Here is a 27,432-nt window from a genome sequence, read left to right as displayed (position 1 = left end):
AGGCAGGAGAATCGCTTGAACCCGGGAGGCGGAGGTTGCAGTGAGCCCAGATTGCACCATTGCACTCCAGCCTGGGCGACAAAGCGAGGCTCCGTCTCAAAAAAAAAAAAAACACAAAAACTGGAAGGGAAGTCCTACCCATCTACTTAGTTCAATTTCTCTTAGAGTATGGCCCAGGGTAGGGAAGGTACGTTAGCCAGATTAACTTTTCATAATAACACAATTCTGATTTTGCAAGTTCATTTTGGGTTTTCAGTATTATTGGTAAAGTACAATACTATTAACCATATTTATTAATCCTCACTGCATTAGGTACTGTAATCCTATCCATTTAACCTGAGGAAACAGGAGCAGAGATAAAGGAACTTGCTCCAAGTCACAGCTATTAAGCATGCGAGTGAGCCAAAATTCAACCCACTTCCAAGACCCTGCCCTTTCACCCTACTATGTTTGCTGTAGTTTTATCCAGATTTAAAATAAGCATCCACAGCAAGTTAAATTACCCTATTCCGCTACCATTCTGTTTTCCCAGACTCCTTAGAGTATGGTATTAGAATTTTCTGCACAAGTTTGAGGCTTTAATTCATAGTTTTAACCTGCGCCAGCAGATAATGACATTTTGTTTGGCAGACTCGCCCCGCTAATATAATTCTCCCCGCTTCAGGACCTGTTGCCCCGCAGCAGGCCGGAAAAACAGCGCCCAGGACAGGCGCCTGGGGCGGCAGAGGGGACCGGGGGGCGTGGCCTGAGGCTCTCCGGAATCCCAGACCGCCTACCCCAGGCCCCTCCTCCTGGCCCAGAATGCACCCGGTTGAAAACAAAATCCCACGTGACTGGCTCAGCTCTCAGGCCATCATGGCGTCTCCCAGTGGCAAGGGAGCCCGGGCGCCGGAGCCTCCTGGCTGCGGGCCCCGGCCGCTCGCCCGGGACCTGGTGGATTCCGTGGACGACGCGGAGGGGCTGTACGTGGCTGTAGAGCGCTGTCCGCTGTGCAATACTACCCGCCGCCGGCTGACCTGCGCCAAATGCGTTCAGAGCGGCGATTTCGTCTACTTCGACGGCCGCGACCGGGAGAGGTACGGCGGCCGTCACGGCCCTATTGTTTCTTCTGTGTCTTCTTCAGCCAGGCGGCCGAAGGCTGGAACTTGGGGCTTCCTTTCCGGGCGCCAAATCCTAGCGAGAGGAGGAAGAGAGAGGCAGTGTAGCTAGCTGCTCTGCACCGGCGCTTTGCTACCGGGGGACAGCGTAGGGGCCTGATGAGGGAAGGCCGCTGTTTCCCCATCACCCACCCAAGAGAAGTTTGACCCCCCGGTGCTCTTGGTCACTGGGGAAAAAAGGAATTAAGTGGTGACTCTCTGGAGAAGTTTTCCCCTGTTGCTGAGATTGAGTTGGATTCCCAGCTCTTTGCTGTATGTACTTCCATTCAAAAGCTTGGCTTTCTATTTTCGAAAGCACATGTATAGTCATCCTCTAGAGGAGAGAATAAAAGAGAATCAAATAACTGCTTTAGCGGGATTTGGGCCTGGTAGTCTCTCACAGATGGAGTTTGTTATCAGATTTGCGTACTCTAATTGGTGAATTACGGCTTGCTGTTAACTCCCCTTTCCCTTCCCTGCTTCTAAAGATTATTTTGGATTCGTAGGAATTTAGGAACGTGTTTTGACCTTGTTTTAAAATTCAGACTGGGAGCTGTATGCCCTTAGTTAAGAGAATTGCATTAGGAACATGTTTTGGTTTCATTTCGAAATCTGAACAGAGAGCAAGTTCTTGCTTAAGAAAATTGAAAAATTAGCTGTAGGTTCTCCCACTCTCAGCTTCTGTTTTAACAACTTAGTGTCAATGATAGTAAGACAGCTAACATTCTGAGCCCAAAAGTTTAGGTATTAATTCATTTAAAACAACCCAATAACTTATCCCCAACTTATTGCTGAGGAAGTTGCACATTAAGTGCTTTGCCCTAGGCCACAAAGATAAGTGCAGGAACAAAAATTAAAATCCGGACAGCTTGGACCTATGTACCCGCACTTAACCACTAGACCTTACCCTCTATTTGGGAATGTTTTTAGTTCTTAGTATTTCTGTGATCGTGGATGGAGTTGTTTGTTTCTCTTTTGAGATTTGAATGACAGAATCTTTTTAGTTTGTTGCTCTTATTGGTTCTCTTAATGATTTTAGAAACTGCTTATGTAGTGATAGCTTTAAATATTAAACCAGTTATAAGAATACTCGGTATGAGATGGAAATGTCAAACTGATGGAGTTAATTGGGTATTTATTTCTGGACCTTCTTCTCTCGCTACACGTTTTCCTAGATCTATTCACATAATTTAAATACTATCTGTATGCTTAAGACTGCCAGAATGGGCTGGGCACGGTGGTTCACTCCTGTTATCCCAGAACTTTGGGAGGCAAGAGGTGGGCGGATCACGAGGTCAGGAAATCAAGACCATTGAAGCTAACACGGTGAAATCCCATCTCTACTAAAATTAAAGAAAATTAGCCGGGTTTGGTGGCACGTGATCTGTAGTCCCAGCTACTCAGTAGGCTGAGGCAGGAGAATCGCTTGAACCTGGGAGGTGGAGATTGCAGTGAGCTGAGATCTTGCCACTGCACTCCAGCCTAGGTGACAAAGTGAGACTTGGATCTCTGACCTAAACTTCTCTGAAGTCCAGAAAACAGCTGCCTTTTCAACATCAATGTTTAATTTTGTAATAGGTATCTCCATTTTAATATGGCAAACTGAATTCCTTATTTTTCCTCATAAATCTGTTTTCCCATGCTCATCCCAACCCAGTAAATGTCAATCTCATTTTTCCTTGGGTTCAGGCTGAAAAACCTTTCAGTTCTCCTTATCTCCTGTCTTAAGCCACTCTTTTAGTCCCATCAACAAATCCCATCAACTCTTCAAAACTTACCTTAAATCTAACCCTTTCACCATCACCTGGTCTTATCTACCAAGACACAAAACTATTGTCTCTGATGTCTCTGCCTCCATCCTTGCTCCTCCTTTAATGTAATTACTGTATTGCAGCCAGTTATGCTACCCCTGCATTTCTCTTTTTACATCTTTCAGTGGTTTTTCATTTTACCCAACATAAAAGCTGGAGTCCTTAACCAAAGTTCTATATTGTCTCTTCCTCCTCTGAGTTAATCGCCTGTTTTCTACCTTACTTGCTCTGGTGTGCCACTGTGGCCTCCATGTCTGACCTCAAACATACCAAGAACACTCTTTCCTAAGGGCGTTTGTAATGGTATTCAGACAGCCAGGAACTCTTTTTTTTCTCAGAAATCTTCAGGGCTGCCTCCTTTGTTTTTTTTTAGATGCTGCTCATACATTAGAGAGATTCTTTCTGATCCTTCTATTAAAATGCTAACCTCTTGGCCAGGTGCAGTGGCTCACGCCTATAATCCCAGCACTTTGGGAGGAGGGTGGATCACCTGGGGTCAGGGGTTTGAAACCAACCTGATCAACATGGAGAAACCCCATCTCTACTAAAAATAGAAAAAAGACTGGGCGCGGTGGCTCACGCCTGTAATCCCAGCACTTTGGGAGGTCGAGGCCGGTGGATCACGAGGTCAAGAGATCGAGACCGTCCTGGTCAACATGGTGAAACCCCGTCTCTACTAAAAATACAAAAAATTAGCTGGGCATGGTGGCGCGTGCCTGTAATCCCAGCTACTCAGGAGGCTGAGGCAGGAGAATTGCCTGAACCCGGGAGGCGGAGGTTGCGGTGAGCCGAGATCACGCCATTGCACTCCAGCCTGGGTAACAAGAGCAAAACTCCGTCTCAAAAATTAGCCAGCTATGGTGGTGGATACCTGTAATCCCGGCTATGTGGAAGGCTGAGGCAGGAGAATCTCTTGAACCCGGGATGTGGAGGTTGAGGTGAGCCGAGTTCGTGCCCTTGCATTTCAGCCTGGGCAACAAGAGCAAAACTCGAAATGAAATGAAATATGAAATGAAATGAAGAAATGCCAACCTGTTCCCTATTTAACCAGCTTTATTATCTTTTCCATAGCACTTATCATCATCTGGTTGTGAATATTAATTTGTCTAACTGCTCCCCACCCCAGTGTTGGAAACTCTGTGAGGGGAAGAGTTTTTCTCTTTTGTACACTGTTGTCTTCTTACATAGTAGAAGCTAAGTAAAGATTTACGGGATGAGTGAACTGACCCTACCCCTTTTTCCCAAACACAGTGTTCCTAGACCATTTCAGTATTATCCATTATGATCCATTTGTTAAGAAAGCCGGAAACCTGGGAGTTATCCTAGACTTTTCCTTTTCTCTTACTCTCTACATTCAGATAATCAGCAAATCTGATTCACTTTGATGTCAAAATATATCTTGAATCTATCCACTTTTAGTTCAGACCATCATTTTTCTCCTGACTACTTAGTGATCTCCCTTCTTTTACTCAGACAGCTCTTCCCTACCTTGCCTCTAGTCTCCAAACAGCAGACGCAATAGAAATGTAAATGAAATAATGTCATGGTTTTGCTTAAACCTTTCATTGGCTCCTGTTGCATTTAAAATAAAATCCTAGGTCCTTACTATGGCATATGACGCCCCATGTGATTTGGTGACTGTTTACCTCTCTAACTTAGACTGTAAGGTTGAATTAAAAATGTGGGCTTTGGGGCCAGGCACAGTGGCTCATGCCTGTAATCCCAGCACTGTGGGAGGCTGAGGCGGGCAGATCACCTGAGGTTGGGAGTTTGAGACCAGCCTGACCAACATGGAGAAAACCTGTCTCTACTAAAAATACGAAATTAGCCAGGCATAGTGGTGCATGCCTGTAATCCCAGCTACTTGGGAGGCTGAAGCAGGAGAATGGCTTGAACCTGGGAGGCAGAGGTTGCAATGAGCCAAGATCATGCCATTGCACTCCAGCCTGGGCAACAAGAGGGAAACTCTGTCTGAAACAAAAAAATTGTGAGCTTTGGACTCACGCTCCCTTGAATTGAGTCCAAGCTCTACCACTTGCTATGTGATTTTTTTTTTTTTTTTTTTTTTTTTTTGACAGGGTCTTGCTGTGTCACCCTGTCACCCAGGCTGGAGTACAGTGGCACAGTCATAGGTTGCTGCAGCCTCAAACTCCTAGGCTCAAGCAATCCTCCCATCTCAGCCTCTTGAGTAGCTGAGACTACAGGCGTGCACCACCACACCTGGATAATTTTTAAATTTTTTGTTGAGTCAAGGTCTCCATAGGTTTTCTAGGCTGGTCTTGAACTTGTTGGTTCAACGATCCTCCTGCCTCAGCCTCCCAAAGTGTTAGGATTACAGATATGAGCCACTGTGCCTGGCTGCTATGTAAGTCTGAGCAATTTTTTGGTTGGGGCGGGGAGAGTACAGGGTCTTACTCTGTCACCCAGGCGGGAATGCAGTGGTAAGATCACGGCTCACTGCAGCTTTGACCTCCCTGGGCTCAAGCAGCTCTCCTGTCTCAGCTTCCCTGGTATCTGGGACCACAGGCACGTGTCAACAAGCCTAACTAGTTTTTTTTCCATTTTTTGTAGAGACAGAGTGTTCCCGTGTTGCCCAGGCCAGTCTTGGACTTCTGAGCTTGGGCCACTTGCCAGCCTTGGCCTCCCCATCTGCTCAGATTACAGGCATAAGCCACTGTGCCTGGGGGGACCCAAATCATATAACTATGGAGTAATTTAGTAAACAATATAGAAGACATTTGTTAATTGGCAGAGAAAATACAGAAAATAGTGTTGTAAGAAAGAGCTAGGCGTCGAACAGGTTCACTGGCAGATTTCTTTCAGGAAACAGCACAAAAACTAGTGTCATTAATAACAACAACAAAATGATGTGTGCCTACATTAAAAGTTCAGAAAATTCCGTAAAGCAGAAACATAAGTAACAAGAAAATAGGAAAAATAATTTCGAGATGTGTGAAAGAAAAATGGCCAATTTTCTTGCTAAATAATCCTTGAAGGAAAAAGAAAACTAAAAAAATTGAATGAAGGACTTAAGGAAATAAGAAAAATCAGTAGCTAATAAAATATGCAAAGTTGTTCAGCCTTTATAATAATGAAATAAATGCAAATACGTGAATTATGAGTCATCTCTCAGAGGGAGAGATCCGAGCCAATCAGATTAGCAAAAATAAGAAATGTGCAGTGTTTGTGGAGATTGTGAGAAAGCAGATTCTGTTGGTGGGGTTGTAAATTGTGTGAAATGTTTTAGAGGGAATTTGAGGATTACCCACAGTTTTGCATGTAAATATTTTTTGACTAAGTAGTTTATTTTTTATTTTATTTATTTTGAGACGGTCTCACTCTGTCACCCACAGTGGGGTGCAGTGGCGCCATCTCGGTTCACTGCAACCTCCTGGGCAAGCAATTCTCTTGCCTCAGCCTCCCAAGTAGCTGGGATTACAGGCACCTGCCATCACGCCCAGCTAATTTTTTGTAGTTTTAGTAGAGATGGGGTTTCGCCAGGTTGGCCAGGCTGGTCTCAAACTCCCGACCTCAGGTGATCCACCCACCTTGGCCTCCCAAAGTGCTGGGATTACAAGCATGACCCACCGCACCCGGCCCAGTTTATTTTATTTATAGGAATTTCTCGTAGTGAAACTGAAAAGCCTGTAAAGGTACACTAGGCTATTCATTTGTACCATTACTGATAATAGTGAAAATTTGGAAGGAAGACTGGTGTTCACCTGTAGAGGTTTGTATAACATCCATTCTGCGAAATGTTGTGTACTTATTAGTGAATTAGATCAATGTGTTCTGGCACGGAAAAAGAGACCAAGATATTTTATGTGACAGCCCCAATTTGGAAAACAATATGTGAAATGTGGATTCCCCCCACATATACTTTTTAAAACTATATATATAATATGTATCATTAAATTGGTTAGAATATAGTGATACTTTATTTTTCACTTCTTGGTAGCCATATTGAGAAAGCACAGACTTGTGGAATGAATTTTTTATCTCCTTCTGTGAGTGGTGGGATGGAGACTGCAGAGCCTGGATAAGTGGCTGAGTGAGCAGTTGCGGCGCTGACCCACCTGTGTGGCTTGGTGTCATCAGCTCTTTAGCTTTGCTGACACCACCTATTTTTAATTTCTTTCACGAAGGATAATGTGACTCATGAAGTATGAGGTTGGTGCAAAAGTAATTGCTGTTTTTGCCATTTTTTTTTTTTTTTTTTTTTTTTTTTTTTGGAGACGGAGTTTCGCTCTTGTTACCCAGGCTGGAGTGCAATGGCGCAATCTCGGCTCACCGCAACCTCCGCCTCCTGGGTTCAGGCAATTCTCCTGTCTCAGCCTCCTGAGTAGCTGGGATTATAGGCACGCACCACCATGCCCAGCTAATTGTTTGTATTTTTAGTAGAGACGGGGTTTCACCATGTTGACCAGGATGGTCTCGATCTCTTGACCTCGTGATCCACCCGCCTCGGCCTCCCAAAGTGCTGGGATTACAGGCTTGAGCCACCGCGCCCAGCCAGTGTTTTTGCCATTCTTTTCAATATTTGATACAGTAGGACTTAACCCTTTGTTATTCCTGCTGCCACCTGTGTATTTGTTTGTAAGAGTTTGTTTCTTTTGTGTTTTTAACAAAGTCCAAGAGAATCAGCTCACTATTAAGCTGGACACAGTTGTCTGTCATCTGAATTTGTTTTAGAGCTAAGTGGCATTTTTACAACAGACCTCAAAGGAAAACTTTTTTAGCCTGTAAAGGCAAGATTTTATCGTTCATGTCAGTCCTTTGCATGGCATGAGATTGCTAACTTGTGTGTCATTTTCTATGGATTATCAGAACATAAATCACCATGTTGTCTCAGTGATATAAAAGTAAATACCACATCAGTCTCTCTTTTTTGATACAAGGAAACGGAAGCATATAACAAGTGATATGTCCAGCAATTTCACAGTCACTGCAGGAGAATTTATTATTAGATTTCTTAATATTCTGGAGGATGCCTTTTTCTATGTTGCAGGTACATAGTAAATGCCTGATAGACTGACTGATGAATCTGTGGGTTCATCCGCATTCCACATTGGTTTCTGAGTTTTCTAACTGTTTCACATCACGTTACTGGACATTGCAGTACTATCCAGTAGAACTTTCTGCAGTGATGGAAGTGTTCTGTATCCCCGCCATCCAGTTAGTCGTATGTGGCTGATGAAATGTGATGTAGTACAACTGAGGATCTGAACTTTTCATTTAATTTAAATTTAAATTTAAATACTCATAAGTATATAATTCTGTCACATATTATATTACCTATTTGCTTTTTCTGTTTAATGTGTATTGTGCATTTTCAGCAACAAATTTGTTAGGGTCATGATTAGACTATTTCTTCCTCTTAGAAGTGGATATCTTGGGGTATGTTTCAAACATGGGATTGCAGAAATAGTATTTTGGAAAGACTTCTTTGTCCACATTCTTTTTTTTTTTTTTTTTTGAGACGGAGTTTCGCTCTTGTTACCCAGGCTGGAGTGCAATGGTGCGATCTCGGCTCACCACAACTTCTGCCTCCTGGGTTCTGGCAATTCTCCTGCCTCAACCTCCTGAGTAGCTGGGATTACAGGCACGCACCACCATGCCCAGCTAATTTTTTGTATTTTTAGTAGAGACGGGGTTTCACCGTGTTGACCAGGATGGTCTCGATCTCTTGACCTCGTGATCCACCCGCCTCGGCCTCCCAAAGTGCTGGGATTACAGGCGTGAGCCACCACGCCCGGCCTCACATTCTTTTTAGGTCGGTTATGGCCTGTTGAATTGTTTTCCTTTATGCTGGGAGATAGCCAAAAGCCTATTCTTGGACATCACATCATGTTACTGCAGCATGCGCCATTATCCCTCTTTTCTTGAAATGGTCAGTGGGTCACTGTTCATTCCATAATCAATTATATGATGTTAGTCATACAATTTTTTTTTTTTGTTCATGCCCTTATTAAGCAGCAAGCCACATTTTAGGTACTCAGTAGCCACATGTGACTGGTGACTACCACATTGAACAGCAGCACAGATCCAGAAGAACTGAGTGACACTGTCAACCACCTTCAACTAGTTGACATTTATAGAACAGTGCCCAACAGCTGTAGCATACACATTCTTTCAGATATGCATGGAACTTTCTCCACGGCATACCATATGCAAAGCTGTAAGACATTCTCAAGTCACAAGATTGAAATCACACAGAATATATTTTGTAACTACATCAGAATGAATTAAATTAGAAACAGTAACAGTAAGCTACCTAGAAAAGCCTGTGTATCTGAAAATGAAACAATATACTTGTAAATAACAGATGGGTCAAAGAAGGATTCTTACGGGAGATTAGAAGTTTCAAACTTGGCCAGGCATGGTGGCTCATGCTTGTAATCCCAGCACTATGGGAGGCCGAGGTGGGTGGATCACGAGGTCAGGAGATCGAGACCATCCTCGTCAACATGGTGAAACCCCATCTCTACTAAAAACTACAAAAAATTAGCTGGGCATGGTGGCACGTGCCTGTAGTCCCAGCTACTCAGGAGGCTGAGGCAGGAGAATTGCTTGAACCCAGGAGGCGGAGGTTGTGGTGAGCCAAGATCGCGCCATTGCACTCCAGCCTGGGTAACGAGTGAAACTCCGTCTCCAAAAAGAAAAGAAGTTTCAAACTAAATGATAATGAAAATATGCTGTATTAGAATCTTAGGATATAGCTAGAACAGTGCATAGAAGGAAATTTAAGACTTCGTGTGATTACATTTAAAAGAAACAGAAGTTTAAAATTGACCTGAGTTATCACCTTAAACTGCAAAATTAAAAAACAAACCCCCAGGTAAGTTAGCAAGAAGAAAATAAGGATTAGGATAGAAACTGACAAATACAGTATCACATATTGCAATATGATATCCCTTCTTTTTGATAACTTTTACTAATTTGTTAGCCTATAATGACTAGCAATAAAATTAGTGGAAAAAAAAGTGTACATACAATTTTTAAAAATTTATTATAAGGAATCAGTTTATAGGAGAGAACAGGATTGAATCCAGATTGGTAATTAAAATTTGTTTTCTACTGAAAGCATCAATTTCCTTGAATTCAGATTCACTTTAGTATTGTGATGTGCCTATTTTGACAAATAATTTAACCTGGGGGGAAGATATAAGATATAGTTTATATTTTATAGACCCAGGAAGAATTTTAAAGTTGAGGATTTGAGCTTAGTTTTAAAAGGATCAGATGATTAGCAGTTGTGTGTATCCCATTGAGAAGATGTGTATTTACTATCAGGACAATGACATTTTCACATGACTCTGCAGAATGATTGGTTCTGGGGAATTTACGTAGTCTCATTGAACAAAAACAAATGAATATTTAAATAAGACATTGAATTTTTTCTTACAGGTTTATTGACAAGAAAGAAAGGTTAAGCCGACTTAAGAGCAAGCAAGAAGAATTTCAAAAAGAGTGAGTGTTTTGCCTTTTAATTTATGGAGGTGATCTAGTCACCATTTGGTTTAATTCATCGCTGTGGTATGCAGATAAATGAATTGCTAACTTACTGAATTTAGGATACAATCTCTTAAAGTGTAGAAAAAGGAGTGCATCTGAGAGAGGTAAAGCAGGAGAAGTTACCAAGTTTCTAGAAAATACTTGTCTCAGACCTGGTGCTTGGTACACAGTAGATAATGAGTCAGATCCCTGGCACTGATAATTGGTGTGTGGGTCCAGGACAGTGGGTATGATTAGACATAAGTTAGTGCTGGTGGCTCCCATAGGACATTAGTGCTTCCATTTACCTTTCTTCTTTTGTCTGTATCAGTGTTTTGCAACATACGGTCTGCACATCATCTGTGTCAGAATTCATTAGCTGAGATCATGGTTAAAAATTCAAATTTTTGGAATCCTATCCTCAGAGATTCTAATGCAGTAGATACGGGGTGAGGCCCAAGAATCTGAGGTTGGTTTGTCTTTTTGGGGGGGGTGGGAATCCGAGTTATTAACAGGTACCCCTGATGAATCTCCCACTCCCTAGTATTGAAAATTGTCCTATAGAACGTTCTGGTATAGAACCTGCTCCTCAGATGCACTCCAGATGTTTGCATCTCTGTGCCTTCATTGAGTTTCTCTCCATCTCAGTGCTTTTCCTCTTCTCTGAGCACATCCTGCCCATCTCTCAAGGCTCGGGTTGTCTCTTTTGTGACACTCCCCAAACCATGCCAACATGGATGTCTCACACCCCTTTGTGAAAATAGTTAATGATCAGGCCAGTGATTCCCACAGTGTGACCCCAGCTTCTCTAGAGTCTGCAGTGGTATAAACACATTCATGAGCAGTTTAAATCTTCCAGGATATTCCGTATTAGAGAAACCTGCTTGAATTTTTTTAACTCCGAAATTTCTCTAACTTACTCAAACACAAAAACTTTATTTTTCCCATAGAACATTTTATTCCATAGAACAAATTTTTGGAGATACTGGCATGTATCATTTCTTTGGGAACTAACCGTAGTATTTTAGATCATTAATTCATTGTCTTGTAACTATTACTATGAATTATGACGGGTGGAAATTACTGATGACTGAGGATAAAGGCTGAGGCCGTTAGGCAGATTTATTGTGGGCATTTGTAGAAAGGCTCTTAGCAGTGTTCAGAACTGCAGAAGGAAGGAGATGAAAAAAATTGCAGAGAACAGGGAATCTGGAAAACCCTTTAAATGCTAAGTTCCATTTTGATATTTCTAGCCATTTCGAAGAACTTAAAAGTTTTTGATTTTACATTTTGAACTTCACAGAATTTTATTATTTTTAAGAGCTTATTTTCTGTCTCTTTTCCATACAGAGTGTTAAAAGCTATGGAAGGAAAATGGATAACAGATCAGTTGGTAAGCTCTAATATATGTTCTTTTTACTTGAGGCAACTTGGTTTTAAGTTGGTAGAGCTTATAAAATCATTTTTAATTAAATTTTTAAATCATATTTGGTAGTCCTCTACTTAAACCCACTTGCAGTGTGACCTCAGATGTTTCATCCAGATACCAAAAATGGGGTATCAGCAATTAATTATGGAGCCATCATAAAGGATAATTATGAAACTTGGTGTTGACATAGAAAAACAAAAACAGTGGGCTATTATCCTTTTTGCAAAAATTCTTTATCATATACACACTTCAAATGGGTTAATGATTAAATGTGTCAAAGAAAATACGGGTAGGTATTTACATAATCTTGGAGTGAGGAGAACCTTTATAAACCATAGAGGAAAGCATTTTGACAGATTACCTGACAGTTTAAAACTTCTGACCAGGTGTAATGGCTCACGCCTGTAATCCCAGCTACTTGGGAGGCAGGAGAATCACTTGAACCCAGGAGGTGGAGGCTGCAGTGAGCTGAGATGGTGCCACAGCACTCCAGCCTGGGTGACAAAGTCAGACTCCCTCAAAAAAAAAAAAAAAGTTTAGCAATTAATTAAACTGGGGGAAAAATGAGTAGAGCATATGAAAATAAAGAGTTGGAGGAAGTCATGGCAGAGGCCAGGCAGCCCTGCTTTGCTAAGGCTCTAGACAGGCGTGCTGTGCCCTGCAGGCACTCGGCACATGCCCTCCCTGTAGCCCGGATACTCAAGAGGAAGGTCAGTGACCTCCAGTGAAGGGGCCACAAAGGAAGAGCCCAAGAGGAGATTGGCACAGTGGTCAGCTGAGCCTGCTCCTGCAAAAGTGGAAACAAAGCTGAAGAAGCAGCAGGAAAGAATAAATCTTCAAACAAAAAAGTGCAAACAAAAGGGAAAAGGGGGGCAAAGGGGAAAAAGGCAGAAGCAACTAACCAAGAAACTGAAGGTTGACCTGCAGAAAGCAAGAAACTGAGGAGAAACCCGCTGCCAGTGAAGCCAGAGAGAAACAAGCCAAGTCTGATCAATACCTTATACCATGTCTTGTCAGGAGTCCCTGTCTCCCTTGTCTAATGTAGAGGAATATTTTAATCAACGGTTTTGTTTTGTTTTTGAGACAGAGTCTCACTTTGTCACCCAGGCTGGAGCGCAGTGGTGCGATCTCGGCTCATTGCAACCTCCGCCTCCTGGGTTCAAGTGATTCTCCTGCCTCAGCCTCCCGAGTTGCTGGGATTACAGGCGCATGCCAGCACGCCCAGCTAGTTTTTGTATTTTTCGTAGAGACGGGGTTTCACCATGTTGACCAGGTTGGTTGCAAACTCTGGAACTCAGGTGATGTTCCCACCTCAGCCTCCAAAGTGCTGGGATTACAGGCATGAGCCACCATGTCCGGCCTTACCAACTATTTTGTAAATGTAAGCTTTTTAGTAGCTCTAGAAACACTTTTGAGAAGGAGGGAATTCTACCTTATCCCATTTTTTAAGTGTCAGTGCTTTTTTTTTAGAGGTGAAATCATTCTCTGGTTGTTTACTTTTTGCTACAACCAGAAGATAGTGTGGAATACTGAGTTATGGGAGGCTTTGACCGCCCTGGGTGTCAGCTTAACATTCCATACTTGGGGGTTAGTTTTTATATCCTATAATACTGAGCATGCTAAATGGCGATAGGAAGTCACAGTCCTGCATTTAATTAATGTATTGAACATTTTAAATTACTTCTATTCCTGTGTTTTTAGTAGAACTGTTGCCTAAAGAAAACCGCTCCTTAGTGATGGCTCTCACTGTCAGAATTGCGTACACTCTGAGCTCTGGTCGTGGTAGTCCTGTTTTCCTAATAACTTTTTTGATGTTCTGTGAAAGATTGAAAATTTGAAGATGTAGCGTATATGCTTTTCAGTTGTGAATTGGTGGGACATATACGTAACAGCTTAACAGTGTGTGAAGATACTGGTACTTGATGAACTCAAGGGAAATTTGTTTGCAGATTTTAAGCTAGAAAGCCACTGGAATAACTTTAAAAAAGAATTAAAATACATGGCTTTTAGATTTCTGGTATATATGTTAAGAATCGTGTACAGCCGGGTGCGGTGGCTCAAGCCTGTAATCCCAGCACTTTGGGAGGCCGAGGCGGGTGGATCACAAGGTCAAGAGATCGAGACCATCCTGGTCAACACGGTGAAACCCCATCTCTACTAAAACTACAAAAAATTAGCTGGGCATGGTGGTGCGTGCCTGTAATCCCAGCTACTCAGGAGGCTGAGGCAGGAGAATTGCCTGAACCCAGGAGGCAGAGGTTGCGGTGAGCCAAGATCGTGCCATTGCACTCTAGCCTGGGTAACAAGAGTGAAACTCCGTCTCAAAAAAAAAAAAAAGAATCGTGTACAAATTGAAATGTCTGTGTACTGACCTTCAGCACAACCAGTGAAATCTCAATTATGAAAGAAAAAAAGTGTTTGAAAAAGCACATGTAGTATATCCAGCAATTTTCCTCCTAAGAAAATGCTCATGAATATAGAAATTTATGGGCAAAAAAAAAAAAACTGATTGTAGCATAATGGTAAAGCTAGTATATAAACAAATGTTCATCAATCAGGATGAGATAAAAAATTATGATACTGTGTAGTTGTTAAAAATAATGTGGTCAGTCTGCATATATTGCTGTGTAATGATGTCCATGTTGTATTTATTAATGAAAAAAGTAAAGTAGGGTAAAGTGTAATTCCATTTATGTGAGTATGTATCTTAAATATAAATTGCTCTTATAAAATCTGGGCTGGGTGTGGTGGTGGCTCATGCCTGTAATCCCAGCACTTTGGGAGGCCGAGGTGGATTGCTTGAGCCCAGGAATTCAAGACCAGCCTGAGCAACATGGCAAAACCCCACATCTACAAAAACAAAAACCAAAAATTAGTGAGGTTTGGTAGTACCTGTAGTTTCAGTTACTCGGGAGGTTGAGGTGGGAGGATTGCTTGAGCCAGGGAGGTCAAGGCTGAAGTGAGGCTGTAATCACACCACTGGACTCTAACCTCCTCAGTAACTGGGACCATAGGCGTATGTCACCACACCTGGCTAATTTTTTGTATTTTTGGTAGAGACGGGGTTTCACCATGTTGCCTGGGCTGGCCTTGAACTCCTGAGCTCAAGTGATTTGCCTGCCTTAGCTTCCCAAAGGCTAGGATTACAGGTGTGAGTGGCTGCACTGGGCCATAGATCTTTTTTTTTTTTTTTTTGAGACAGAGTTTCGGAGTCTTGCTGTCACGAGGCTGGAGTGCAGTGGCATGATCTTGGCTCACTGCAACCTGTGACTCCCTGGTTCAAGCGATTCTCCTGACTCAGCCTCTCCCGAGTAGTGGGATTATAAGCATGTACTACCATGCTTAGCTAAATTTTGTATTTTCAGTAGAGACGGGGTTTCACCATGTTGGCCAGGATGGTCTCAAACTCCTGACCTTGTGATCCACCTGCTCGGCCTCCCAAAGTGCTGGGATTACGGGTGTGACCACTGCAGCTGGCCCATAGATCCTATTTTTACTGATCCTCTGTTCACTTCAGGGCAAGGGTGCCCATCCCTGGAGCACATACGGCTACTGGTCTATGGCCTGTTAGGAACCGGGCTGCACAGCAGGAGAGAGTAGGGCGAGCGAGCATTACCACCTGAGCGTCACCTCCTGTCAGATCAGCTGTGGCGTTAGATTCTCATAGGTGCATGAGCTCTGTTATGAACTGCACGTGCAAGGGATCTGGGTTGTGCACTCCTTAGGAGAAAATAATGCCTGATGATCGGAGGTGGGACAGTTTCATCCCTGTAAACCATCCCCCACCCTGTCTGTGGAAAAATTGTCTTCCACAAAACCAGTCCCTGGTGCCAAAAAGGTTAGGGACTGCTGCTTTAGGGGATGCTGAACCTAACTCCTGGTAATATAAAGAGGTAGTTTCATGTTTTGTATCCTTTTCTGAGGCTTTTCAGGAGCTCTTACTTGAGTTATGCACTGAAAAAATAATGTTTGTTTTGTTGCCATTTTTATTAACTTGTAAGCACTATTTGCTTATTGGGTGAGATGATTTGGTTATGTTAACCGTCTCCTCAGTAACCAGCATTAGAGGATTGTAGCAGTACGTCAGTAGGACTCTGTGTTGATGCCTGTGTTGTGTATCTTTGCTGTCCAACCCAGCAACCACAAGCCACATGTGATGTCAAACATTTGACATGAGGGCGGTGTGAATTTTTTGAATTGGTATGATGTAAATTGAGTTTTAAGTAACCACATGTGGCTAGTAACTGTATAGACAGAGAGGGTTTAGAGAATGTCCTGCAACTTTTTTCTTTCACTGACAAATGCAAAAGAACTATGTGCATTTCTTTCTCATAATTTCCCTTAATTTCTCTTTTTTCTGCATTGAACCAGAAAAACATTGTTCTCTTTTTCGTAATCTTCCATAGTTACAAAACTGTAGCAAACATACTTATAGTGCCCTTTTCTTCGTTAGGTTTTCTGACATACCTGAAAATAAGTAGTGATCCCAGATAGGTAATCATATTAATCATAAGAGACCAACGTTTGTAACATTTATTACATGCTTTTTTCAGAGGTGGAAAATAATGTCCTGCAAGATGAGGATTGAACAGTTGAAACAAACAATATGTAAAGGAAATGAAGAAATGAAGAAAAGTAAGTAATTCGCCCGCTTTCTTCCAGCCCTCGAAAGCGCCCAGGTGGAATTTCGTGGGATTAATAAACTAGAGGGACCGAGAAAGAAAGCAAGGGATGGGGCAGTGGCAACTTGGAGAAGTTTACTACTTGCCTTCATCTTCCCTTGTAAAACGTTTGTGTAAGGAATTTTTAAAAATCAAATACACAATTACAGAGGCCTTAAATAACCAGATCCTTAATTAAAGAAGTTGGCCAGGCGTGGTGGCTAATGCCTGTAATCCCAGTACTTTGGGAGACCGAGGCAGGTGGGTCACCTGAGGTCAGGAGTTCGAGACCAACCTGGCCAACATGGCGAACCCTGTCTCTACTAAAAATATAAAAATTAGCCAGGTATGGTGGCAGGTGCTTGTAATCCCAGCTACTCGAGAGGCTGAGGCAGGAGAATCGCTTGAACCCGTGAGGCAGAGGTTGCAGTGAGCCAAGATCACGCCATTGCACTCCAGCCTGGGCAACAAGAGCGAAACTCTGCCTCAAAAAAAAAAGTTAAGGAAGGTATGTTTCTATTTGCCTTGCCTAACAGGAAGCTCAGAGTCTAACTTCGTACTCTGTTGTAATAATTATTGGCTCATGGCAAAAGCACAGAATATTGGGATTTTTTCCCTTAGTGAGTCTCCACATTTTAATCTGTATCAATTTTACATCACATTTGTACACTTTATACTTTATCATAGGCCGTTGTCAAAATGAATTCTCTTAGAAATCCTACATCCTTAACCTATTTCCCATTTGCCCCAAGAGTACTTTTGTCTCTAACCCTAATAAAACATCATATACATTTCTGTTACATTAAGATTAGAGACATGTTCTGTTTAGAAATAATTCCAAGAAAAGCTTTTATGTTTTATTTTCACACTGAAAATGAGATTTATTTCAGACTCAAGAGTGTGTTTATGTAACATTAAATGAACGCCAGCAGTGAGCTACAGTCCATGAATTTCTGAAGATCAGTGTTTAAAGTTTAGGATGAGTCACCGTCAGACCTCGTGAATCCCTTTCTCGTCTACTCATTGCTTCCAGAAGCAAGTCTTTTATAGTGGCATGTAATGGTGTAAAGCTTCTGTTGAAAACATTTGTCCTAATAAAGTGCTCACGTGGAGTTTCATGGGATTGCTAGAGAATTAGGGCAGCCCAGTGGAAAGTGCACAGAACTCTCTAGAACACACTTTCCACCCAGTCTTGCATGCGATCTCCAAAGGCTCTGGTTCAGTAGCAACATAAGAACCCATTCCTTAACATTAGTTCACGCACTCCCCATCTTCCCATGATGTTCAGGGCTTTGCCACCTGAGTTTTTTCACAGGAGGTCTGTGAACCTCCTGAAATTGCTCAATTTACTGACCATGCCTGTCTCTCTGATGAGCAGGTTAAAAGCTCTGATTAGCTGTTTTTAACTCATTCCTGACTCCCCAAAATAAAAACCACCACCACAAAGAATTAGACATAGAAGTGAAGGAGTGGACCCTAGTGGTTTTTATCCCCAGCTAATCATCAGTCACCTGGTGACCCTTCTAAAATCTAGAGAGAAAACCCTGGGATCTATCCTGGACTTAGGAAAATGATCACATGCTTGCATGTTATTGCAATGTCAGATCGCCGTGTTGAAGAAAAAAGCTTCCACGTGCATATTCTGTATCTCTGTCCTCCTCTCTTCATAACTGGTAACAGTTTACAGATGGGCCCAGATCTAGAAGCCACACTTGAATAGCACTACTCCAAGTGGTTCTGATGACCTGCCAGGGTTGGGAACTGCTGCTCTGTAGAATGTAAATACAGTCTCCTTTCCACCCTCTAGCCCAGACTTTAAAAATTTGCAAACACTTTTAAAGGTGTTAATGGATTCCGGAAGCTATGCTTGGAACTCATCCTTAAGAGCTTGCTACCCAATAGTCTTTTTGTTGTTGTCAATTATGACATGTATTCACAAAAGGGTGCAAATTCTAAATTACTTGTAGAGACTGATGAATTATCTAGAATCTTTTGACTTAAGGGGTCATGATGCACATTATATGGTATAATATAGATATATCATGTGGCATAGATAGGGAAGTTAGGTTATATGCAGTTGCAGTGTTGAGTTGATCTGTGCTATAGTCAGAGTTACAAAGAAGCAAGAGAAGATACAGATACAGCACCAAACATCTTGATGTTTGAGGGAGATGGCAGGGAGAGAAGGATGACTGGGTGCTGAGTCTGCACTGGGTGCAGATGGGGTGACTGATGATTTCCTGTCACCTGTGAGTGGTCATGATCATAAATTTGAAATAGAGTCCTCCCCAAAAATCTCACCACTGTATGACTCAGGATCATGGCCGGGTAGATTCATTTCAGCACTTGTAAAGAGCTCAGTAAAGATTATGAGAATAAGTTAGCAAGTGGTGGAACCAAGAGACTGAACCTTTAGGACATTCACATTGAGCAGGGATGACGAAGAGATGATGATGATGATGATGATGATGTTTGAGATGTAGTGTCACCCAGGCTGGAGCGCAGTGGTGCCATCTCGGCTGACTGGAACCTTTGTCTCCCGGGGTGAAGCGATTCTCCTGCCTCAGCCTCTCAAGTAGCTGGGATTACAGGCACCCACCACGACACCTGGCTGATTTTTGTTTCAAAACTAAGAAATCGGCCGGGCACAGTGACTTACGCCTGTAATCCCAACACTTTGGGAGGCCAAGGCAGATGGATCACTTAGAGGGCAGGAGTCTGAGACCAACCCAGCCAATGTGGCAAAACCCCATTTCTACTAAAAATACAAAAACTAGCTGGGTGTGGTGGCATGTGCCTGTAATCCCAGCTACTCGGGAGGCTGAGGCAGGAGAATCACTTGAACCCAGGAGGCGGAGGTTGCAGTGAGCTGAGATTGTGCCACTGCATTCCAGCCTGGGCAACAGGAGTGAAACTCCGTCTTCAAACAGAAAAACTGTCAGAAATCTAAGGCCTGCAACCAAATACCTAAGTTCAGTGATGCTCCATGAAAGAGGGTGGGAGGATGATTTTGATCCACAGACATTTATCAGGTGCTTTTTATATCCTAATTAGGAGACAGCAAGGCTTCTGTGGGACCTCATATACGAAAGCAAGAGCTATGTGCCATCAGAGGCATCCAAACACATTACCATAGGGTTCTGAGGAGCAAAAGGTCTGGGGAGTGTTTATGGAGGGGCCTTCCTGAACGAGTAAAATTTGAACATTTAGAAAACAGGAGCAAATAGATAGTATGAGTGTCAGGAAGTGATGACTATTGATGGGGAGTAGAGAACCACTGAGCATTGACTACAATTTATAAAGACTGAGCAAGTGAAAAAGGGCATGAAGGCTTGGAGTCGAGCCATGCTGGAGATAGGCAGACTTTTGGTGAGCATTAACTAGGGTTGTGATAATAGGAATAAAAAGAAAGGTCTAGATAGAAAGACTTAGACTGGTAATGGAATTGACCATCAAAGGATTGATTAGGCAGTGGACAAGTCAAAAATAATCTTGAAGTAGGGAAACTGGAGATTTTCCTGGAAAAATAATGGACTTGGTTTTGAACTTGGGTTTAAGTTGCCTGAGCAACTCCTAGATACCTGTCTGAGAGTTTACAGCTTGTTTCTGTCATTCAAGTGAAGTTTCACTATAGCCCAACAGGTGTAGCTAGCAGGTGTAGGGTCCAGAACTCAAAGGAACTCCACAAAAAGGACCCAAATCTGACAGGGCAAGTGTGTGTCTCCTCTCCTGGTTGTGTGGCCAGGCTTTGTTTCCCCTGCAGCACTTAAAATGCTGGGCATGTGCGTTCCGGATACTTCACCAGATATGTTCCCACCCACCCTGCCGGTTGCTGCCATACTGCACTGTGACTTTGAAGAAGAGCTCTTGGGCTGTTTCTGTTGCTCTTCGCTACTGGATAACCATTTGCTGTGGGATTATCCCTGGGTTCTCTGGTTATAATCCAGGGCACACCTAAGAGGTTTCTCAGGAAATCAGATAGCCAGTAAGTTTTTCAAACTTGAAGTAGATCTCTTTTCTGCCCAATATGACTATTCTTTGGTGCTCACTTTAGGAAAATCAGGTCCTTCCTGTGCTAAACTTAAACTTGACAGTCATCGAGTGACTCCATTTACTAAGGATGAGTACACATGGAGATCCAGAGTCATTTTATTTTATTTTATTTTTTGTTACCCAACTTCCTGTTGATTTGCGGTAACAGAGTCATTTTAATCATGGTTCTCTTTCCCTTATGTGTAATGTCTGCTTGAACTAAACTCTCAAAATTTTCACTTAGTGAACATGAGTTGATTTTATTGAGGTTTTGCTTTCAGTTTAGATTGCAAGGGGAAACATGTATGTTTGTGGGGTGGAGCTCTGCAGTGCATAGGAACTGTTTGCAGACATAATTGTTGGGTGTGATTTATTTATTTTAGATTCTGAAGGTCTTCTCAAAACCAAGGAGAAGAATCAGAAGCTTTACAGTCGAGCACAGCGGCACCAGGAGAAAAAGGAGAAGATTCAGAGGCATAATCGCAGACTTGGTGACCTGGTAGAGAAAAAGACCGTTGACTTACGAAGTCATTATGAGCGTCTGGCAAATCTTCGACGATCCCATATATTAGAGCTCACTTCCGTCATTTTCCCAATCGAGGAAGTAAAGACTAGTGTGAGGTACATTCAGCAAATCTTTTCACTCCAGGAATAGATCAAGTTCCAAATACTTTTTGAAGTATGTTAGCACCTTATTTCTTGGGCCTTATTCTAGGGTCATTGGTTTTCCCGGTGATGGAACATAAGTCTTATCTGCTTCAACAAACAGTGCACACTGCGCAAAGCTGGCGAGGCAGCCAGGTGAGGGGTGGGGCCCAGGCTTGTGTACTATCCCAGAGCTTCGAGGTGAGGTGCTGACTCACACTTCTAATTAAGAACCACCTGATGGCCAGGTGTGGTGGCTCCCACCTGTAATCCCAGCACTTAGGGAGGCCAAGGCGGGCAGATCACCTGAGAGGTCAGTAGTTTGAGACCAGCCAAGCCAATATGATGAAACCCCATCTCTACTAAAAATACAAAAATGAGCCAGGCGTGGTGCACGCACCTGTAGTCCCAGCTACAGTACAGCAGGAGAATTGCTTGAACCCAGGAGGCTGAGGTTGCAGTGAGTGAAGATCATGCCACTGCACTTGAGCCTGAGCGAGAGAGCAAGACTCTATCTCCAAAAAAAAAAAAACTATCTGATGGGTGATATTGGGCCATTTATTAGTTGTGTTTTGTGAAGCATCTTCTTGGACCTCAAAGTCTTGATTTCCTTGTCTGACAAATGGGGATTTAAAAATGCTCTTTCACAGAGAAATCATGAGCAAATACATAAGAAAACATCTAGAGCTTGGGTCTCTTAGATGGTGGGCACTACATGTTGACTTAACCTTTTCCTGGTGACTGCTATTTATTGTGTTAACTGCTATTGAACACTAAATACTGTGACTTTAATCTTAGGCAGTAGTGCATGGATAACCTCTGGTGGGATGAACAGGACAGTGGTTCCCCCATCTGGCTGTTCATCTGAGAAATAAAGGTTCTAGAGGGTACCCCTCCAACCTGCCAGTCCAACTTGTAATACTTCTGTATCTTTAAACTTCTCTGATGCTACTGCTGATCAGCAGGTTTGACAGCTACCACCGGCTTTCATTTATTCCCACAAGCCGCCGGGCTGCTCTAGTTGAGGATTTTCCTGTCACTCTGGCTGCTCCCACTCTCCAGCAGCTTTCCCTGGAAACTTGACACTCAGTGGACTGTTGCTAGTTTCATAACTATTCTCTCCAGTCTGTCCTTTAGTCTGTTGCCAGAGTTGGCTTCCTAAAAGCCAAAAAGACTGATTCCTCTTCTAGCTTGAGAACCTGCTCTCTGACTCTAAGTAATTTGTCATTAGTAAGAGTTGGCAAATAGAAACATAAAAAGGCAGATTCAAAATAGAGCCAAATATCAGGTTTTTAGGAGACTGACAGCTGAGTGCAGTATGTGATCTTGGATCCTGTACCCCAGAAGAGAGATTAGTAGGACAGTTGGAGAGAGGAGTAAGGTCTGTAAATTAGTTAACAGTGTTGTAGCAGTGCTGATTCTCTGGTTGTGATTATTGTAGAATATTTTCCTGAATTGATACTTTGGGGAAGTTGAGTGAAGTGTATACAAGGAAACTTTAAAGTTCTTGACGCTTTTCTGTAAGGCTGACATTTTTTCCAAAAGAAAACACACACAAAGAGAGAACATGAAGAAGAACTCTACCTCTGTGCTGTTTTAATCTTTTGTTTAGTGTAAATTATTATATGCCATTCGTTTTTTTCAAAAGAAGTTGATGGTTTTAAAGTTATCCTTATAGTAAGATTTCTTGTTTGTGTTTCTCTTAACTTCTTGTGGGAGGAGGGAGAGGTAGCAGTACAGCTCAGAATTGGCCAGGCTTATCTGTGACAGCTGGTAGCAGTTATCTTACACGTATGTTGTGGCAGAAGGAAAGATAGGAAGAACCACGGGCCAAGAGGACAGAATCTAAACTTTGAGCAGCACGGAAGGCGTTCCCCAGTCCGCTTGCTTCCTGCCTGCTGTTCCAGTCCCATCTCCTGGCACTTCCCTTGTGTGTCCCACACACCAGCCACACTGAACATCTCTGTTCCCCAAGTTCGCTGTGTTCTTCCCCGTCACTGCATTTATACCTGCTGTGACTTTTCATGGTGGGTTTGTTTTTTGATTTGTGGGGGAGTCTCATTCTGTTGCCCAGGCTGGAGTGCAGTGATGTGATCTTAGCTCATTATAACCTTGAATTCCTGGGCTTAAGCAATCCTCCTGCCTTGACCTTACAAAGCACTGAAATTACAGGCATGAGCCATCATGGTGGGCTTGTTATTTTTTGTTATTCTTAGTTTTTTTTTTTGTTTGTTTGTATTTTGAGACAGAGTCTTGCTCTGTCGCCCAGGCTGGAGTGTACTGGCACAATCTCGGCTCAGTGCAGCCTCTGCCTCCTGGGTTCAAGCAGCTCTCCCGCCTTAGCCTCCCAAGTAGCTGGGATTGCAGGCACCTACCACCACACCTAGCTAATTTTTGTATTTTTAGTAGAGATGGGGTTTCACTGTGTTGACCAGGCTGGTCTCAAATTCCTGACCTCAAGTGATCTACCCGCCTTGACGTCCTAAAGTGCTGGGATTACAGACATGAGCCACGGCACCTAGCCGTGTTGTTTCTTTTCTTTCAGTCCTCAATTGGTTTCCAATGTGGAGCCTGTGAATACGGAGGGCTGACTGTGGCATAGAAGGGCACGGCGAGCAGGCACAAGGCCCGGTGCTGCGTACTGAAGGGCCATTGCTGGCGCAGGGAAAAGCACTGGAGCTTGAGCTGCAAGCTGAACTAGCTGCTGTTTTTGTGGGATGCTATTTTTACTTGGCAGAAAGACTTGAGTATTACAGAGAGTTTAAAAAATGTAAAACAGTGTCACTCTTTACTAATTTTTTGTTTTGAAAAGATTTTTTTCATAAAAATGTTTAACAGGTTTAATAGGTTTATTGATATGTCTGAATGAATTATTTAAATTTTTCCTCAGTTTCTAATACAGTAAGTATCAGTAATCTAACCCATGTAAACAAAAGTTCTTTGGGATTCCAAAGTGTTTTAAGCATGTAAAGGGGTGCTGAGACCAAATAGTTGGAGGACCTGCTACATTCGACCCCACCTCTTGGTTCCATCTTCCTCACAGTGTGTGGGCTTCTGTGCCACAGCTGGTTTGATCCTCATCTCCGATAGCAAGTTCTTACCTACATATATTCCAGTTAAATCCCTGGCCAGGTATGATGGCTCACGACTGAAATATTTGCACTTTGGCCTGTCACAGTAGCTCATGATTATAATCTCAGCACTTTCAGAGTATTGCTTGAGGCCAGGAGTTCAAGACCAGCCTGGGCAACAAAGTGAGACCTCATCTCTACAAAAAAATGTTTTAAGTTAGCCAGGTTTGGTAGTAGGTGCCTGTAATCCCAGCTACTTAGGAGGCTGAGGCAGGAAGATCTCTGGAGTTTAGGAGTTCAAGGTTTCTGTGAGCCATGATTGCATCTGTCAGTGCACTCCATGTTGGGTAACAGAGTGACACCCATCTCTAAAAATAAAAAAATAAAAACTAAGGTAGAATTCCTGTGCTCACATGCAGCTCTTTGACGTTCTAGCTTGTGTTGTGAGTATGTTGCATGCCCTTGAAAATCCCCTCTTGAAATCTGTATGTGTCTTCTGACTTGTAGAGATCCCGCAGATGTGTCTTCAGAGAGTGACAGTGCCATGACCTCCAGCACTGTGAGCAAGCTTGCTGAAGCTCGGAGGACAACTTACCTCTCAGGACGATGGGTCTGCGATGATCACAATGGAGACACCAGCATTAGCATTACAGGGCCTTGGATTAGCCTCCCGAACAACGGGGACTACTCTGCCTACTACAGCTGGGTGGAGGAGAAGAAAACAACCCAGGGGCCTGGTGAGAAGCTGCATATCCTTTGAAATCTAGATAGAGAGTTCTAGGTAAAATTGACGTAACAAAATGAACAGCTTTCAAACGAACAATTCAGGGGCATTTAGTCCCTTCCCAGCGTGGGCTTCCATCACCTCCATGTCATTCCAAAACATTTCGATCATCCCAGACAGAAACCCCATGGCATGAAAGTGTCACATTCCCCCACTCTCCCTTCCCCTCAGCGCCTGGCAACTACAAATCCGCTTGCTGTGTCTGTTTTGCCTGATTTGCCTGTTCTGGGCAACTCATATCAATGGAATCATCAAATCTATGGCCTTTTTTGTCAGACTTCTTTCACTTAGCATGATATTTTCAAGGTTCGTCCACATGATTTGCATATATTATTATTTCATTCCTTTTAATGAATTCCATTGTATGGATAAATAAGCCATATTTTGTTTTATTCATTCATCACTTGATGGACTGAAAATATTTTTTAGATGTCTCACTTTTTGGGGGTCAATATTGCTTGGTTTATATAAGAAGACATTATTTAAAGAAGTATATTTAACCTGTTGAAACCTGTATTTTTAGTGTATAACTTTGTAATGTGTTTTAGTAGTCCTAAATGGAGATTGAAATCCCCCAATGGAAAACCCTTTAAAACCCTACAGTTTCTCTTTGGTGGAGAAAGATTGTTTGCAGTCACTCATTAAATATTTAGTGAGCTCATGCACATTGCTGGGTGCTGGACATACAAAGGTGACCAAGACAGATGTGGCCTTTTCCCCTTCTCAGGGGAGAAAGGCAGGAAGCAAGTAAATGATCAAGGTGCTGTACATGGAGTGAGTGCCATGGAAGGAATTAGGGGAGCATCCTGGGGCAGGATGGGGTACAGAGGAAGGGCTGACTCTTTCATAGGGTTGTCAGGAGAGGCCTTTCCGGGGAGGTGACATTCATGTTGGGCATTTATTCTGATATTACATTATCAGATTCACACAGGTCAGACTTTAATTTCATTTATGCTGGGCCTATTTAGGCCCATTTGCTCTGTTGCATTGCTCAGCAAAATACAAACAATGGGCCGTTTATGTCTGGTCATGGAGTATCTGTTGAGTAAGGACTAAAACGTAACAGTGCTATCATGATAAAGTCTTTATGATCAACTCTTGGATCATTAGAATGTTGTTGGAATGAAGGTTTTGTCCATGGTGGTTGTTTTCATACTGCAGACATGGAGCAGAGTAACCCTGCCTACACCATCAGTGCTGCGCTATGCTATGCAACTCAGCTGGTCAACATTCTGTCTCATATACTTGATGTAAATCTTCCCAAAAAGCTGTGCAACAGGCAAGTAATTGAAGGCGATGTTGTCACCTTTATCATAGCTCTTTCAAGTTTCTATTTTGTCCTCATTTATTCCAGTAAACCAAAAATAAGAATGTAAGTATTATCAAGACTGAGAAGGTCTGATTGAAATATTGAGATTAACTTCAAAAGCTTTATGTGCTAATTTGTTTGATTATCTTACAATTGTACATGAAGTCTTTGAGAAGACCAAAGAGAATATAAAGGGAAGTACCAGGATATTCAAGGGTTTGCTGCAGATACTCATGTTAAATTGTAACCATTGAATTCTTTGGTGGTGGTGGTGGTGTTTTGAGACCGAGTCTTGCTCTGTCACCTAGGCTGGGGCACAGGGGTGCAATCTCTGCTCACTGCAGCCTCCACCTCACAGGTTCAAGCAATCCTTCCACCTTAGCCTCCCATGTAGCTGGGATTACAGGCACCCACCACCATGCCTGGCTAATTTTTGTATTTTTAGGAGTGAGGGGGTTTTGCCATGTTGGCCAGGCTGCTCTTGAACTCCTGACCTCAAGCGATCCGCCTGCCTCAGCCTCCCAAAGTAAATTTGGGATTACAGGTGAGCTGGGATTACAGGTGAGCCACCGTGCCCTGCCCTGAATTCTTTTTGTTTGTTTGTTGTTGTTGCTTTAAATAAAAAATTTACGTGGTTTAAAATTCAGAACATTTATACAAAAACTAGCTGGGCGTGATGGTGGGTGCTTGTAATCCCAGCTACTTGGAGGCTGAGGCAGGAGAATCACTTGAACCTGGGAGCCTGAGGTTGCAGTGAGCCAAGATCCCGCCACTGCACTCAAGCCAGAGTGACAGAGTGAGACTCTGTCTCAAAAATAAATAAATAAAATTCAAAAAAATTTAAAGATACACAGTCTACCCAGTCTGCACTACAACCATCCTAGTACCGTCCAGCTGTGTCATTGCGTTTAAAGCATACACATTATCATCTTGTCCCACTTTAAAAAATTCTTATTCTTTTTAATTTTTTTTTTTTTTTTTTTTTTTTGTTGAGACAGAGTTTCACTCATGTTACCCAGACTGGAGTGCAGTGGCACGATCTCGGCTCACCGCAACCTCC

General features: G+C 42.7%; 1 protein-coding gene across 1 annotated transcript in view; it reads left to right on the top strand.

The window, feature by feature from the left end:
* Positions 1-803: 803 nt before the first annotated feature.
* Positions 804-27,432, top strand: part of ATG14 (autophagy related 14) — a 38,280-nt gene continuing 11,651 nt past the window's right edge. The window contains exons 1-7 of the mRNA XM_032251141.1: positions 804-1,076; positions 10,355-10,417; positions 11,792-11,834; positions 16,424-16,505; positions 20,947-21,184; positions 24,787-25,016; positions 26,225-26,342. Of these exons, the coding sequence (XP_032107032.1) occupies positions 856-1,076; positions 10,355-10,417; positions 11,792-11,834; positions 16,424-16,505; positions 20,947-21,184; positions 24,787-25,016; positions 26,225-26,342 (995 nt within the window). The 5' untranslated portion in view covers positions 804-855. The remainder of the gene's footprint in view (positions 1,077-10,354; positions 10,418-11,791; positions 11,835-16,423; positions 16,506-20,946; positions 21,185-24,786; positions 25,017-26,224; positions 26,343-27,432) is intronic.

This window comes from Sapajus apella, unplaced genomic scaffold (genome assembly GCF_009761245.1).
Source record: "Sapajus apella isolate SASKATOON/1434 unplaced genomic scaffold, GSC_monkey_1.0 scaffold74, whole genome shotgun sequence".
Lineage (NCBI taxonomy): Eukaryota > Metazoa > Chordata > Mammalia > Primates > Cebidae > Sapajus > Sapajus apella.
Note: the sequence above shows the minus strand (reverse complement) of the source record. Positions and strands in the feature narration are given on the sequence as shown.